This window comes from Dermochelys coriacea, chromosome 23 (genome assembly GCF_009764565.3).
Source record: "Dermochelys coriacea isolate rDerCor1 chromosome 23, rDerCor1.pri.v4, whole genome shotgun sequence".
NCBI classification, from domain to species: domain Eukaryota; kingdom Metazoa; phylum Chordata; order Testudines; family Dermochelyidae; genus Dermochelys; species Dermochelys coriacea.
The window spans coordinates 15,917,255-15,932,452 of NC_050090.1; the positions used below are offsets into that span (position 1 = coordinate 15,917,255).

The 15,198-nt window shown below is 58.8% G+C and overlaps 2 protein-coding genes across 3 annotated transcripts; one reads left to right on the forward strand and one right to left on the reverse strand.

Annotated features, from left to right (window-relative positions):
• Positions 1-3,407: 3,407 nt before the first annotated feature.
• On the reverse strand, positions 3,408-5,609 carry LOC119847045 (myoD family inhibitor-like). The gene is made up of 4 exons (XM_038381407.2): positions 5,474-5,609; positions 5,143-5,250; positions 4,378-4,581; positions 3,408-3,944 (listed from the first exon to the last, which is right to left on the reverse strand). Exons 1-4 carry the CDS (start codon positions 5,568-5,570, stop codon positions 3,688-3,690), a joined length of 666 nt encoding a protein of 221 aa, XP_038237335.1. The 5' UTR covers positions 5,571-5,609; the 3' UTR covers positions 3,408-3,687.
• A 4,674-nt stretch (positions 5,610-10,283) lies between these two features.
• On the forward strand, positions 10,284-14,293 carry PCSK1N (proprotein convertase subtilisin/kexin type 1 inhibitor). Of its 2 annotated transcripts, none has more exons than XM_038381357.2 (3): positions 10,284-10,448; positions 12,680-13,209; positions 13,535-14,293. In XM_038381357.2, exons 1-3 carry the CDS (start codon positions 10,389-10,391, stop codon positions 13,788-13,790), a joined length of 846 nt encoding a protein of 281 aa, XP_038237285.1. In that variant the 5' UTR covers positions 10,284-10,388; the 3' UTR covers positions 13,791-14,293. The 2 variants fall into 2 exon arrangements, with proteins under 2 accessions (XP_038237285.1, XP_038237286.1); XM_038381358.2 differs by lacking the exon at positions 10,284-10,448 and adding an exon at positions 11,145-11,260.
• Positions 14,294-15,198: the final 905 nt, after the last annotated feature.

Genomic DNA, 15,198 nt, shown 5'->3' on the forward strand with positions numbered 1-15,198 from the left:
TGGGGAATTATTAGTTAAATTGGAGAAGATGGGGATCAATATGAACATCAAAAGGTGGATAAGGAATTGGTTAAAGGGGAGACTGCAACGGGTCCTACTGAAAGGCGAACTGTCAGGTTGGAGGGAGGTTACCAGTGGAGTTCCTCAGGGATCGGTTTTGGGACCAATCTTATTTAATCTTTTTATTACTGACCTGGCACAAAAAGTGGGAGTGTGCTAATAAAGTTTGCAGATGATACAAAGCTGGGAGGTATTGCCAATTTGGAGAAGGATCGGGATATTATACAGGAGGATCTGGATTATCTTGTAAACTGGAGTAATAGTAATAGGATGAAATTTAATAGTGAGAAGTGTAAGGTTATGCATTTAGGGATTAATAACAAGAATTTTAGCTATAAGTTGGGGACGCATCAATTAGAAATAACGGAAGAGGAGAAGGACCTTGGAGTATTGGTTGATCATAGGATGACTATGAGCTGCCAATGTGATATGGCTGTGAAAAAAGCTAATGCGGTTTTGGGATGCATCAGGAGAGGCATTTCCAGTAGGGATAAGGAGGTTTTAGTACCATTATACAAGGCACTGGTGAGACCTCACCTAGAATACTGTGTGCAATTCTGGTCTCCCATGTTTAAAAAGGATGAATTCAAACTGGAGCAGGTACAGAGAAGGGCTACTAGGATGATCCGAGGAATGGAAAACTTGTCTTATGAAAGAAGACTTAAGGAGCTTGGCTTGTTTAGCCTAACTACAAGAAGGTTGAGGGGAGATATGATTGCTCTCTATAACTATATCAGAGGGATAAATACAGGAGAGGGAGAGGAATTATTTCAGCTCAGCACCAATGTGGACACAAGAACAAATGGGTATAAACTGGCCACCAGGAAGTTTAGACTTGAAATCAGCCGAAGGTTTTTAACCGTCAGAGGAGTGAAGTTTTGGAATAGCCTTCCAAGGGAAGCAGTGGGGGCAAAAGATCTATCTGGCTTTAAGATTCTACTCGATAAGTTTATGGAGGAGATGGTATGATGGGATAATGGGATTTTGGTAAGTAATTGATCTTTAAATATTCAGGGTAAATAGGCCAAATCCCCTGAGATGGGATATTAGATGGATGGGATCTGAGTTACTATAGAAAATTCTTTCCTGGGTATCTGGCTGGTGAATCTTGCCCATATGCTCAGGGTTTAGCTGATTGCCATATTTGGGGTCGGGAAGGAATTTTCCTCCAGGGCAGATTGGAGAGGCCCTGGAGGTTTTTCGCCTTCCTCTGTAGTATGGGGCATGGTTGACTTGAGGGAGGCTTCTCTGCTCCTTGAAGTATTTGAACCATGATTTAAGGACTTCAATAGCTCAGACATGGGTGAGGTTTTTCATAGGAGTGGGTGGGTGAGATTCTGTGGCCTGCGCTGTGCAGGAGGTCGGACTAGATGATCAGAATGGTCCCTTCTGACCTTAGTATCTATGAATCTATGAATCGAGGCGTGGCTTGGTGCATGCGATTCCACACTGAATGAGGCATGGCTTGGTGCATGTGATGCCATACTGAATGAGGCGTGGCTTCCTGCAGGCCCTGCCGGGCTATTTGATGCTGTCACTCTGCCTAGACACCTGGGTAGACCCTTTGATGACATCACAGTAGATAGGGTGTGGCTTATTCCACTCAGTGACATCACCAATGGGGGCGCAGTGTACCACCTCTGATGAGGCCCCAATAAATTGGGTGGGGCTTGTTGTATTGGGAGGACCTCCCAGGTGAGTAGCTAATAGGCTTTGTCCCATTGAATGACATAAGTGGAAGTTTCAGAGTAGCAGCCCTGTTAGTCTGTATTCGCAAAAAGAAAAGGAGGACTTGTGGCACCTTAGAGACTAACAAATTTATTTGAGCATAAGCTTTCGTGAGCTACAGCTCACTTCATCGGATGCATTTGGTGGAAAATACAGTGGGGAGATTTATATACACACACAGAGAACATGAAACAATGGGTTTTATCATACACACTGTAAGGAGAGTGATCACTTAAGATGAGCCATCACCAGCAGCAGAGAAGGGAAGGAGGAAAACCTTTCATGGTGATAAGCAAGGTAGGCTATTTCCAGCAGTTAACAAGAACATCTGAGAAACAGTGGGGGGGGGGGGGGAGAAATTACATGGGGAAATAGTTTTACTTTGTGTAATGACTCATCCATTCCCAGTCTCTATTCAAGTCTAAGTTAATTGTATCCAGTTTGCAAATTAATTCCAATTCAGCAGTCTCTCGTTGGAGTCTGTTTTTGAAGTTTTTTTTGTTGAAGGATAGCCACCCTCTGGTCTATAATCGAGTGACCGGAGAGATTGAAGTGTTCTCCAACTGGTTTTTGAATGTTATAATTCTTGACGTCTGATTTGTGTCCATTTATTCTTTTACGTAGAGACTGTCCAGTTTGACCAATGTACATGGCAGAGGGGCATTGCTGACACACGATGGCATATATCACATTGGGAGATGTGCAGGTGAACGAGCCTCTGATAGTGTGGCTGATGTGATTAGGCCCTATGATAGTATCCCCTGAATAGATATGTGGACAGAGTTGGCAACGGGCTTTGTTGCAAGGATAGGTTCCTGGGTTAGTGGTTCTGTTGTGTGGTGTGTGGTTGCTGGTGAGTATTTGCTTCAGGTTGGGGGGCTGTCTGTAAGCAAGGACTGGCCTGTCTCCCAAGATCTGTGAGAGTGATGGGTCGTCCTTCAGGATAGGTTGTAGATCCTTGATGATGCGTTGGAGAGATTTTAGTTGGGGGCTGAAGGTGATGGCTAGTGGCGTTCTGTTATTTTCTTTGTTGGGCTTGTCCTGTAGTAGGTGACTTCTGGGTACTCTTCTGGCTCTGTCAATCTGTTTCTTCACTTCAGCAGGTGGGTATTGTAGTTGTAGGAATGCATGATAGAGATCTTGTAGGTATTTGTCTCTGTCTGAGGGGTTGGAGCAAATGCGGTTGTATTGTAGAGCTGGGCTGTAGACAATGGATCGTGTGGTGTGATCTGGATGAAAGCTAGTAGGTAGGAATAGCAGTCAGTAGGTTTCCGGTATAGGGTGGTGTTTATGTGACCATCACGTATTAGCACTGTAGTGTCCAGGAAGTGGATCTTTTGTGTGGACTGGTCCAGGCTGAGGTTGATGGTGGGATGGAAATTGTTGAAATCATGGTGGAATTCCTCAAGGGCTTCTTTTCCATGGGTCCAGATGATGAAGATGTCATCAATGTAGCACAAGTAGAGTAGGGGCATTTGGGGACAAGAGCTCAGGAAGCGTTGTTCTAAGTCAGCCATAAAAATGTTGGCATCCTGTGGGGCCATGAGGGTACCCATCGCAGTGCCGCTGATTTGAAGGTCTCCATTGTCCCCAAATGTGAAATAATTATGGGTGAGGACAAAGTCACAAAGTTCAGCCATCGGGATACCGTTCCTGACGGCTTGTAGCCCATCTCTGTGTGGAATGAAGTGTGACTTGGGCCACTGGGTGACATCACCCTCCCTGGGGGCGTGGCTCAGCCCATCCAATGACATCACCGGCTGGGTTGGGCAGGGCAGGGCTCAGCCCATAGAGGGCCAGGATTAGGACCAGGCAGGAATGGGGTGGGATCGTGAGGAGCTGGGGGCCCTTACCTAGTAGGGTGGGGTTCTTTGGGGGGGGCTCAGCTCTCTCACTAGCTCAGACGGGGAAGCAGATGGAGCAGCACTCCAGGCAGATTTCCAGGCAGTCGGCAGAATTGCAGCAGTCCTGGAGGAGCCCGCAGCCCCCTCCGCAGGGGCAGCCACCTCCCCCGCAGCCGGGACCCGGGGGCTCCCCCCCCGCGCAGCACCCCCCAGCCAGGCACAGTGCCCCGCAGTCCAGGCCGTCCAGCGCCAGGGAGCACAGCGCCAGGAACTCGCAGAACAGACAGGCCAGGGCACAGTGAGCGCAGCGGTCTAGGGGAGAGAAAGAGGGTGCAGAGGGTTAGCTAAGCTGATGAGAGAACCCAAGAGTCCGGGATCCCAGGCCACCCCCAACCCCGAGACCCCACTCCCCTCCCAGAGCCGGGGAGAGAACCCAGGAGTCCTGGCTTCCAGCCCAGCCCCCTTGCTGGGGCTGTTTGCTTTTCTATCTGGGAGGAGATGGCCATAATTATTGAGTTAACGAGTTCCCAGGGGTACCATGGTCGGATGCTGAATCGATGCCCACCTCTGGGTGAAACCGGAAACCAGAACCCAACCCTGGGTTCCCTTCCCACCCCCACACCCCCAGCTCTGCCAGTGCCCCTCACTCCCATCCCACAGCTCTTGCCACCCCAGCCCAGGGCTCCCCCCAGTCCTGCCGGTGCCCCACCCGCACCAGCCCAGCCCTGCCCAGCCCCGCACTCACCATCCCCAGCTACCTCCTGGATGTGTGAGGCGGTGGATTTACAGCTCTGGCGGCTGCAGACAGATGCGGTGGAGCCCAGACGCTGTTTCCCCAGCCGGGCCGGAGCCACCGGGGGCTGTGGGTGCATGGGGAGTGGAGCCTTGTCCCTCCAGCGCTCAGGGCAGCGGGTGACTGCAGGGCCCCCCGAGGTCTGGGGTGTGGAGTCTGAAAGCAGAGGGGACAGTGGAGATGGAACCCAGGAGTCCTGGATCCCAGCCCCCCCCCCCACACTTTACCCCACCACATTGCCTCCCCTCCCAGAGCTGGGAAGAGAACCCAGGAGTCCTGGCTCCCAGCCCTGCCCCCCCAATCTACCCCACCAGACCTCCACTGCTCCCAGAGCTGGGGAGAGAACCCAGGAATCCTGGATCCCAGCCTTGTCCCCCCATCCCCTGATCTACCCCACCAGACCCCCACTGCTCCCAGAGCTGGGGAGACAACCCAGGAGTCCTGGCTTCCAGCCCTGCCCCCCCGATCTACCCTATCAGACCCCCACTCCTCCCAGAGCTGGGGATAGAACCCAGGAGTCCTGGCTCCCAGACCCACCCCTCCAATTTACCCCACCAGACCCCCACTCTTCCCAGAGCTGGGGAGAGAACCCAGGAGTCCTGGCTCCCAGCCCCCCCGCCCTCCGATCTACCCCACCTCCTCCCAGAGCTGGAGAGAGAACCCAGGAGTCCTGGCTCCCAGCCCCCCTGCTCTAACCACTAGACACCCCCCCCATACCTCTCCCTGCTTTCTCAGTGGTCAGTGGCAGGAGAATTAGCGATGTCTCCTTGCTGGGATGAACCTCTTCCCCAGGCAGAGATCTCCGGCTGGGACAATCCACATCCCCTGGGAGCAACCAGACACTGTCAGCAGCAACCCCATCCGCTGTGTGGCTCTTCCCCAGCTGCCCTGCCCCAGAGGTGGCTGCATCTCCACGCCGCAGGAGCCATCCCTGTGCAGTGTTATATGCAGCTGTTCCCCAGCTTCCCTGCCCCAGAGGTGGCTGCATCTCTGCGCCAGATGAATTATCATTATGAGTTCAGGAGCTGCAGTGAGGTAGGGCACTTACTCTCAGACTTGGAGAATCTGCGTGGGTCTCCTGAGACTCCCTTCGATAGTGCTTCTGCCCCACAACCGTCAGGGGGGATTGGGCTGCAGCCAGACATCAGGGCCCCGAGGGTAGGAACAGCAGGTGTAATAGTTAGAAAACTCACCCCACACAGTTCTGCCCTTGCCCTTCAACCCTGACCCGCAGCCCTCTGCACCCCCAGCCCTGTCCCCCCCACCACAGCTCAGCTGGAGCCCCTCAATCCCGACCCGCGCCCCCTGATCGCCGAGCCTTAGGCCTCTTCTGGGTTTTGGCTTCTGGTTGGGTGAGTGGAAAGTGGGAAGGGAGCCAGCGAATGACCGGACGTATCAGAGTGTCCCCTCCCTGCAGACAAGTGGGGAGGGGGAGCTAGTGGTTAGACTGGGGGGGGCTGTTGCTGGGAGCCCGGACTCCTGGGCTTCCAGCTCTGACACTGAATTACCTTAGCCCCTTCTTTAAGGCACTTTTCCACTTCGCTAGATGCCACCCTCCTCCCAGAGCTGAGGAGAGAACCAGGAGTCCTGGCTGCCAGCCCTCTGCTCTACCCCACCAGCCCCACTCTCCTCCCAGAGCTGGGGAAAGAACCCAGGAGTCCTGGCTCCCAGCCCCCCCTGCTCTAACCACCAGCCCCTACTCCCCTCCCAGAGCCAGGGAGAGAACCCAGGAGTCCTGGCTCCCAGCCCCCCCACCCCACGCTCTAACCACCAGACCCCACTCCCTTCCCAGAAGCAGGGAGAGAACCCAGGAGTCCAGGCTCCCAGCCCCCCTGCTCTAACCACCAGACCCCACCCGCCTCCCAGAGCCGGGGAGAGAACCCAGGAGTCCTGGCTCCCAGCCCCCTTCTGCTCTAACCATCAGTCCCTACTCCCCTCCCAGAGCCAGGGAGAGAACCCAGGAGTCCTGCTCCCAGCCCCCTCCTGCTCTAATCACCTGACTCTGCTCCCTTCCCAGAGCTTGGGAGAGAACCCAGGAGTCCTGCTCTCTGTGTCTGGGGGGAGGGGGAGGTCCCAGCACAGCAGGTACTGGGGCTGGCAGGAGATGAAAGTGGGGGCATCAGAGGTGAGGCAGCCACTGGGCCTTGGTTTCCTGATTTCTCCGCCCGGACGCCTGGGTTCAAAGCAGAGGGCAGCAGAGGTGGAAATAACAGACCCATAAATCTGCCACCCCTGGGGGAATATAATCAGCTCTCAGGGATGGAAAGATAAACAACAGGGATGGGCGGGGCAAGGGAAGCCAAGACACCTGGGTATTTATCCCTGGCTTTGTGGGGGAAAGACCCCATGTCCCATTCGTTTCTCACAAATGAGATACACACCCACAATCACACCCACAAATCTGCACCCAGCAAGATAGATACACATAGCCACAGATGTTATACGTACATGCAACAACATGGAGAAAACCCACACTGAGATACACACAGACAGCCTCAGCCCCCCTCAACCCCACCTCAGGTCACACAACCTGCCCTGCCCCGGTCCACCCCTTACCTCAGCGCAGGTGGGGGAGCTGGGGGCTGCTTTTCACCCCTCTGCAGGACCGCTAGAGTCCCGTCTCCGGTGTGGATGAGAAACAGTCACATCTGCCTCCTCTTAACCCATCTACCGCCTTCTATCGCCCTTGCAGCATCCCCAGACACCCCTTCAATCCCCATGCACCCTATCCATCCCAACACCACAGCCAGCCAGCCAGCCAGCCAGCCATCCCCTTCCATCCACCCATCCCAACACCCCATCGATCCATCAATCCATCCCAACACCCCGCCCATCCATCCATCCCCAGACATCCATCCTTCCATCCATCTATCCCGACACCCCATCCATCGATCCTTCCATGTATCCATCCCAACACCCCATCCATTCATCCCAACACCCCGCCCATCCATCCATTCATCCATCCCCAGACATCCCTCCACCCATCCCAACACCCCGCCCATCCATCCATCCATCCCAGACATCCATCCATCTATCCTGACACCCCATCCATCGATCCTTCCATGCATCCATCCCAACACTCCACCCATCCATCCATCCATCCATTCCCAGACATCCATCCTTCCATCCATCTATCCTGACACCCCATCCATCGATCCTTCCATGTATCCGTCCCAACACCCCATCCATCCATTCATCCCAACACCCTGCCCATCCATCCATCCATCCATTCCCAGACATCCATCCTTCCATCCATCTATCCCGACACCCCATCCATCCCAACACCCCATCCATTCATCCCAACACCCCGCCCATCCATCCATCCATCCCCAGACATCCATCCACCCATCCCAACACCCCACCCATCCATCCATCCATCCCCAGACATCCATCCATCTATCCCGACACCCCATCCATCGATCCTTCCATGCATCCATCCCAACACCCCATCCATCCATTCATCCCAACACCCCACCCATCCATCCATCCAGACATCCATCCCCAGACATCCATCCTTCCATCCATCTATCCTGACACCCCATCCATCGATCCTTCCATGTATCCATCCCAACACCCCATCCATCCATTCATCTCAACATCCTGCCCATCCATCCATCCATTCCCAGACATCCATCCTTCCATCCATCTATCCCGACACCCCATCCATTCATCCCAACACCCCATCCATTCATCCCAACACCCCGCCCATCCATCCCAACACCCCGCCCATCCATCCATCCATCCATCCATCCATCCATCCCCAGACATCCATCCACCCATCCCAACACCCCGCCCATCCATCCATCTATCCCCAGACATCCATCCATCTATCCCGACACCCCATCCATCGATCCTTCCATGCATCCATCCCAACACCCCATCCATCCATCCATCCCAACACCCCATCCATCCATTCATCCCAACACCCCGCCCATCCATCCATCCATCCATCCCCAGACATACATCCATCCTTCCATCCATCCATCCTTCCATCCATCTATCCCAACACCCCATCCATCGATCCTTCCATGCATCCATCCCAACACCCCATCCATCCATTCATCCCAACACCCTGCCCATCCATCCATCCATCCATCCCCAGACATCCATCCTTCCATCCATCTATCCCAACACCCCATCCATCGATCCTTCCATGCATCCATCCCAACACCCCATCCATCCATTCATCCCAACACCCTGCCCATCCATCCATCCATCCATCCATCCATCCCCAGACATCCATCCTTCCATCCATCTATCCTGACACCCCATCCATCAATCCTTCCATGTATCCATCCCAACACCCCATCCATCCATTCATCCCAACACCCTGCCCATCCATCCGTCCATCCATTCCCAGACATCCATCCTTCCATCCATCTATCCCGACACCCCATCCATCCCAACACCCCATCCATTCATCCCAACACCCCGCCCATCCATCCATCCATCCATCCCCAGACATCCATCCACCCATCCAAACACTCCACCCATCCATCCATCCATCCCCAGACATCCATCCATCTATCCCGACACCCCATCCATCGATCCTTCCATGCATCCATCCCAACACCCCATCCATCCATTCATCCCAACACCCCACCCAGCCATCCATCCATCCCCAGACACCACATCCATCCATCCATCTCACACACTTGCTCTGTCCCGCTTTCGTGTGACACTGAAATTCAAATCTCTCCCCTCCCAGCACAACAGCTGAGAGAGACCCGTGGCCAGGGGGTGAAAATCCAACCCTTTTCTTACTTCCCTACCATTCCCCAGTTTTGGTTCTCAGCTGCTCCACCCCAGAGGTGTCCGCATCTCAGCACTGGGCAAGCCACACTTGTGTGGTGTTATGTGCGGCTGTTCCCCAGCTGCCCTGCCCCAGAGGTGGCCGCATCTCAGCACTGCCCTGGACTCTCTCAGCTCGGCAGCTGGGCCTGCTGATCGGAGGGGGCTAGGCCGGGAACCAGGAAAAGTGGCAGAGAAGAAATGAGCATTAAGGGATCCTGCCATAACTAATTCATTCCCCTGAGCAGACAGTGAGATGCAGCCTCCCCCAGGGCTCATCACCCGGCTGCTGGCGCAGCGGCTCCCTGTATTTACAGCTCTCAAAATGCCCGCCAGTGATGGGGAGGGGGTCGGGTCGGAGGCTTGCCAAATGCAACAGGGTGCTGCAGGTCAGGAGTGAGGGATGCTGGCAGAGCAGGGGGGCAGGGCTGTGGGGGGCAGGGGCTGTGGATCAGGAGTGAGGGGCACCAGCAGAGCAGTGGGGCAGAGCTGTGGGGGGCAGGGGCTGCAGTCTGGAGTGGGGCACTGGCAGACCTGGGGGGGAGCCCACAGGGCTGTGGGAGGCAGGGGCTGTGGGTCCGGAGTGAGAGGTACCAGCAGGGCTGGAGGGGAGCCCAGGGCTGGGCTGGCAGGGGGCTGCGGATCAGGAGTGAGGGGCACTGGCAGGGCTGCCAGGGGGCTGTGACTCGGGAGTGAGGGACACCAGCAGAGCAGGGGGGCAGGGCTGTGGGGGGCTGTGATCTGGAGTGGGGCACCGGCAGGGCTGCGGTGGGGGGGGCTGGGCTAGTTTGACAGGGGGCTGCAGATCGGGAGTGAGGGGCACCAGCCGGCCTGGGGGAGTGAGTGAGTTCCAGGCCACCTTGGGTCTTTCCCATCATGCACTTTCTCCCCCCCCCAAAATGAGTAATTTTGTCCCCATGGCCATGGATGCGGCAGGAAGCAGAAATTAATTATCAGGGAGGCACCAAGATGCCCCCCCAGCCCTGCAGGTGCCCCGCACTCCCGACCCTGCAGAGGGGAGGATCCCGGGGGATGCTGGGGGGCTGGATGCAGGGGGGAGGATCCGGGGAGGGCGGGGCTCGGGGCGGGGCTGGTTTCGCTGCAGCGGCTGCTCCCTGCGCCGGTCCGTGTCTCCCCCTCCCCGCGGTTCGGTCCCGTCCGGTCCCTGCGCGATGGCTACGAGACTGATGCTGGCGGCTCTGCTCTGCGCGGTGGGTCCCGCCCTCGGGAAGGTAGGGAGGGGACCTGGGCCCCCCAAATCCTGCGCCCCATCGACCCCCGGCGCCCCCATCTTCTCCATCGCCTCCTCCGGCGCCCCCCCTGCGCCCCATCTCTCCCCATCTTCCCCCTGCGCCCCCATGGCCCCCCCGGCATCCCATCTTCTCCATCGCTTCCCCCTGCTCCCCATCTCTCCCCATCGCCCCCCAGCACCCCCATCTCTCCCCATGGGCCCGCCGGCACCCCCATCTTCTCCATCGCCTCCGCCTCTCCATCTCTCCCTATAGTCCCCTGCGCCCCCCCTGCGCCCCATCTCTCCCCATGGACCCCCCTGCGCCCCCATCTCTCCCCATCGCACTCCCTGCACCCCCATCTTCTCTATCGCCTCCCCCGGCGCCCCCATCTTCTCCATCGCCTTCCCCGGCGCCCCATCTCTCCCCATAGCACCCTGCGCCCTTTCTCCCCCACTGCGCCCCATCTCTCCCCATCGCCTCCCCCGGCGCCCCATCTCTTCTCATACAACCCTGCGCCCCCATCGCCCCCTCTGCGCCCATATCTCCCCATCTTCCTCCTGCGCCCTCTCTTCTCCATCGCCTCCCTGCACCCCTCGTCTTCTCTCCCTTTATCCCCCCCCGCAAACCCCTCGCCCCCTTCCCCCCTCCTTATTATGGTCTCCCGGGATCGGAGATGTAGCCGGAGGCAGGGGGCGGGGGGGGCTGATGATCCCATCTCCGGGGCTGCCCCACCCCCACTGAGGCTCAGACCCCACCCCCCACAGCGCAGGAGATCGGATGGGGGGCTGTGAGTTCCCCCCTCAGTGGAGACGGTAGCGTTGGGGCGGATCGAGGGGGATGCTGGGGGGATCGAGTTGGGTGTGGGGTGTATAAACGGAGTGGGTAGTGTTTGGGGGTGGGGGTGTTGTGGGATGGGGGTGTTTGGAGCGTGGGGGTCTCAGGAGATTGGTGGTGTTTGGGAGGGTGGCAGTCTAGGGGAATGGGGTGTTTGAGGGGGATGGGGGTCTGGAGGATGGGGGGTTAAGGGTGTTTGGGGGCTTAAGGGGGTGTTTGGGGGGGTGAAGATCTATGGAGATGGGGTGCTTGAGGGGGATAGGGGTCTGGAAGATGGAGGTGTTTGAGAGGGATGGGGAGTGTTTGCGGGGGTTTTAGTTTAGGGGAATGGGGGTGTTTGAGGGGGATGGGAGTGTTTGGGATGATGGGGTGTTTGGGGGTGGGAGTCGGGGATGAGGGTGTTTGGGGTGTAGGGGTCTTGGGGGATGGGTGGTGTTTGGGGGGGTGGTCTAGGGGGATGGAGTGTTTGGGGGATGGGAAGTCTGGGGGATGGGTGGTGTTTGGGGGGGTGGTCTAGGGGGATGGAGTGTTTGGGGGGGATGGGGGTGTTTGGGAGATCTAGGGGGATGGGGTGTTTGAGGGGATGGGGGTCTGGAGGATGGGGGGTTTAGGGGGATGGAGTGTTTGGGGGGATGGGAAGTCTGGAGGATGGGTGGTGTTTGGGGGGGTGGTCTAGGGGGATGGAGTGTTTGGGGAGATGGGAAGTCTGGGGGATGGGGGTGTTTGGGAGATCTAGGGGGATGGGGTGTTTGAGGGGATGGGGGGTCTGGAGGATGGAGAGGGATGGGGGGTTCTGTGTCACTGTTGCAATCTGCCCCAGAAGCAGCCACATTTGAGCTGTGCACTGAGGGGGGGAGTGGGGGGGGAGAGAAAGAACGAGAAGGGGCCCTGCCAGCCACAGACAACGGACAGCCTGTGATGCCTGGGAGCCGAGGCTGGCAGCGCCCCCCCCGCTAACCCCTCCCCATCTCCCCCAGAGCCAGCTGCCAACCCCCCCCCCGCCCCTCTCCCCAGCACTCCTGGTGACTCAGCCTGCGGATCCTGGCTGCCACAGACACAAGGGTGGGGGGGATCACTACAGAGATGCCCCTCCCCCACCATCTCCCAGAACTGCCCCCCCATTTGATGAACCCCCCCATTAGCTGGAAAAGGTGGGGAGCTGTCCTGTGCTGAAAAGAGCAGAACTCCCAGCTCCAAGAGGGGGGTGGGGTCTGGTGGTTAGAGTGGGGTGGGGGGAGCCAGGACTCCTGGGTTGTCTCCCTGGCTCTGGGAGGAGAGTGGGGTCTGATGGTTAGAGCGGGCCGGGGGAGGGGGATCCAGGACTCCTGGGTTCGCTGGGAATCTTAGGTACCGTCCATTCACCCCTCAGCCTCTTTCTCTCTGTGTTTTCCCCACAGGCTCTTCCCGCCGGCCCCAGGGGGGCACTTCCTCACGACTCGGCTGGGAGCCCCCGACGTTTCCGACGGGACCTGCGGGGGGCTCCCTACGAGGGGGAGATGGGGCTGGCCAACGAGATCTACTACCCCCGACTGGGGCCGCTGGCCCAGGACGAACTGCTAGCCCAGGCGCTGGAAAGGCTGGGGGCGCCCCCTGCGGGCCGGTGGCGGGAGGATGAGCCGGGGGGCACCCTGTGGCTCCAGGAGGCGCCTGCCAGTGGCCGCTGGAGGCAGGACGGGGCCCAGGCCGCCCTGGCTCTCCAGCGCCTCCTCCAGGAATCGGTCCCCCTGGCCTCCCTCCTGCAGCTGTGGGACCAGGCCAGGGGGGCCCCGTACCCCGATTACGATGAGACTGGGGCGGGCGCCCCCCCCAGGACCCGGCCCCCAGCCTCACCCCAGCTCAACCGCTACCGGACTGACGGGGCCTACGAGAGCCACCAGGACGAGCCAGGGGATGAGGAGCCTGGGGAGATGGATGCGGAGATGCTGAGGTGCCTGGAGAAGGGCCGGGCCCCGGGCCCCATTCCCCGCCCCCCTGAGCCGGCTAGTCCCGGGGCTGGATAGGAGCCAGTGCCCCCTAGAGGGAAAAGGCGATGTGCCCCAGTCGGGGGCCGGGACTCAGGATGCCTGGGTTCTATCCCTGGCTCTAGGAGGGGAGTGGGGTCTACTGGTTAGAGCATGGAAGGCTGGGAGTCAGGACTCCTGGGTTCTCTCCCTGTCTCTGGGAGGGGGACAGGGTCTAGTGGATCAGAGTGGGGGCGGGGGCTGGGATCCCAGATGCCTGGGTTCTAGCTCCGTTTTTCCTCTGGCTCGCAGGTATCTGGTGAGCCGGATCCTCACGGGGGGCGGCGAGACGCGACCCCCCCGCCACCCCAGACGCCTGCGCCGGGGACTGGAGGAAGAACCCCCCACCCTGCTGCGTGTGAAGCGACTCGGGGCTGATGGGGAGGGGCCCGAGGTGGGGGCACCCCAGCTGCAGCGGGCCAAGAGGACGGAGGAGGAGGAGGAGGCTGGTGGGGGGCGGAGGGGGGCGTATGGGGGGGAGCCCCTGCTGAGGTATCTGCCTGAGTAATGAGGACCCTCCCCCAGGGCCCAGTGAGCCCTAAAGCAGTGGTGGAGGGGGGGCTTAAGTCCCATCCCCCCCGCCCCACCTGTCTCTGAATGTAGCCAGTCTGTGGGTGCGGGGGAGGGGCTGCCTTGCTCCTAGCCCCCCAATTTCTGCCCCCCAATAACCCCTCCCTCCACAGGCCAGCTTATCCCTGGGCCCCACGTCTTTTCCACACAAGCCTTCTGCCCCCCCCATTGAGGTCACAGCTCACCCCCGACACGCTTCAAGACCCCTATTCCCCCCGGCTTTGCTCCCCAATATCCCAGCTCTGAGCCCCCTATTGTCCCCAGGGCTCTGCCCCCCCCAGCTCTGAACCTCCCCATTCACCCACTGCCCTAGTTCTGCCCCCCCCACTCCCTTGGTTCCCCCTGCTTCTAGCAGTCCATTCAGTAACAGCCCTTGTCTGTCCGTCTGGTGTTGATTAATTAACTAATGAAATAAAGGCTCGTCAGGTATTTTGATGTAAAGCCCGAGTGGTGGTTTCCGTGTGTGTGCCCCTGTCCCCCGGCTAGGGGGCACCGTGCAGTGGGAGCAGGTTGGGGGGCTGGGCAGGGGGCGCTCTCCCCTGGCAATTGGGGCTGGATGCTGGGGGGGGCGCCATGCTATGGGTCGGGGGGCTCACTAGGGGGCGCTCTCCCCTGGTAGGCAGGGCTGGGCACTGGGGTGGTGCCGTGTTGTGGGGCGGGGGTGGGGGGGCTCAGTAGGGGGTGCTCCGCTCTGGACAGAGCCCCGTAGGCGGGAGACTTAGGACAGAACCCCAAACGTTTTATTCCCAGGTTTGGGGCCTGCCTGAGGAAGACCAGACGAGGCCGAAGCCAGAGGGTCCCTGGTGGCCATGGTTGGATGGCAAAGGGACATCTCAGGGGGAGGTCCGGCGGGGGGGGGGGGTCGGATCCGTCTGCCGTCAGCCCCGAAGAGGGCCTAGGAGGGGGTGAGCCTGAGAGATGGAGGGAGGAGTATGTGAGTGAAAGGGGGAGTCAGGTATTGGGGTCCTCTCTGTTCAGCCAGCCCCCCCTTTCTCAGCCTGGGGGGGTCAGGCATTGGGGTCCCCTCTGTTCAGCCAGTCACCACATCTGAGTCTTGGGGGGTCAGGCATTGGGGTCTCCTCTGTTCAGCCAGCCCCCATTCTGAGCCGGGGGGGGAATCTGGGCTGGGGGGAAGGGAAACCGCCTCCACCAATTGTGGCTCAGTGAGGACCCAGCAGCCGCCTTCCCCACTCTGCCCCCCCCCATCCAGCTGCATCCTTGCCTCCCATTGGCTGTTGCTAGGAGACCACCTCCCTGCTGCTCCAGAGCCCTGATGCTGGGTGGGAGAGACACAGAGAGGGGCTGTGGGGAATTTGGGGCCCTGTGGGGAGCCCTGGAGGGTTTGG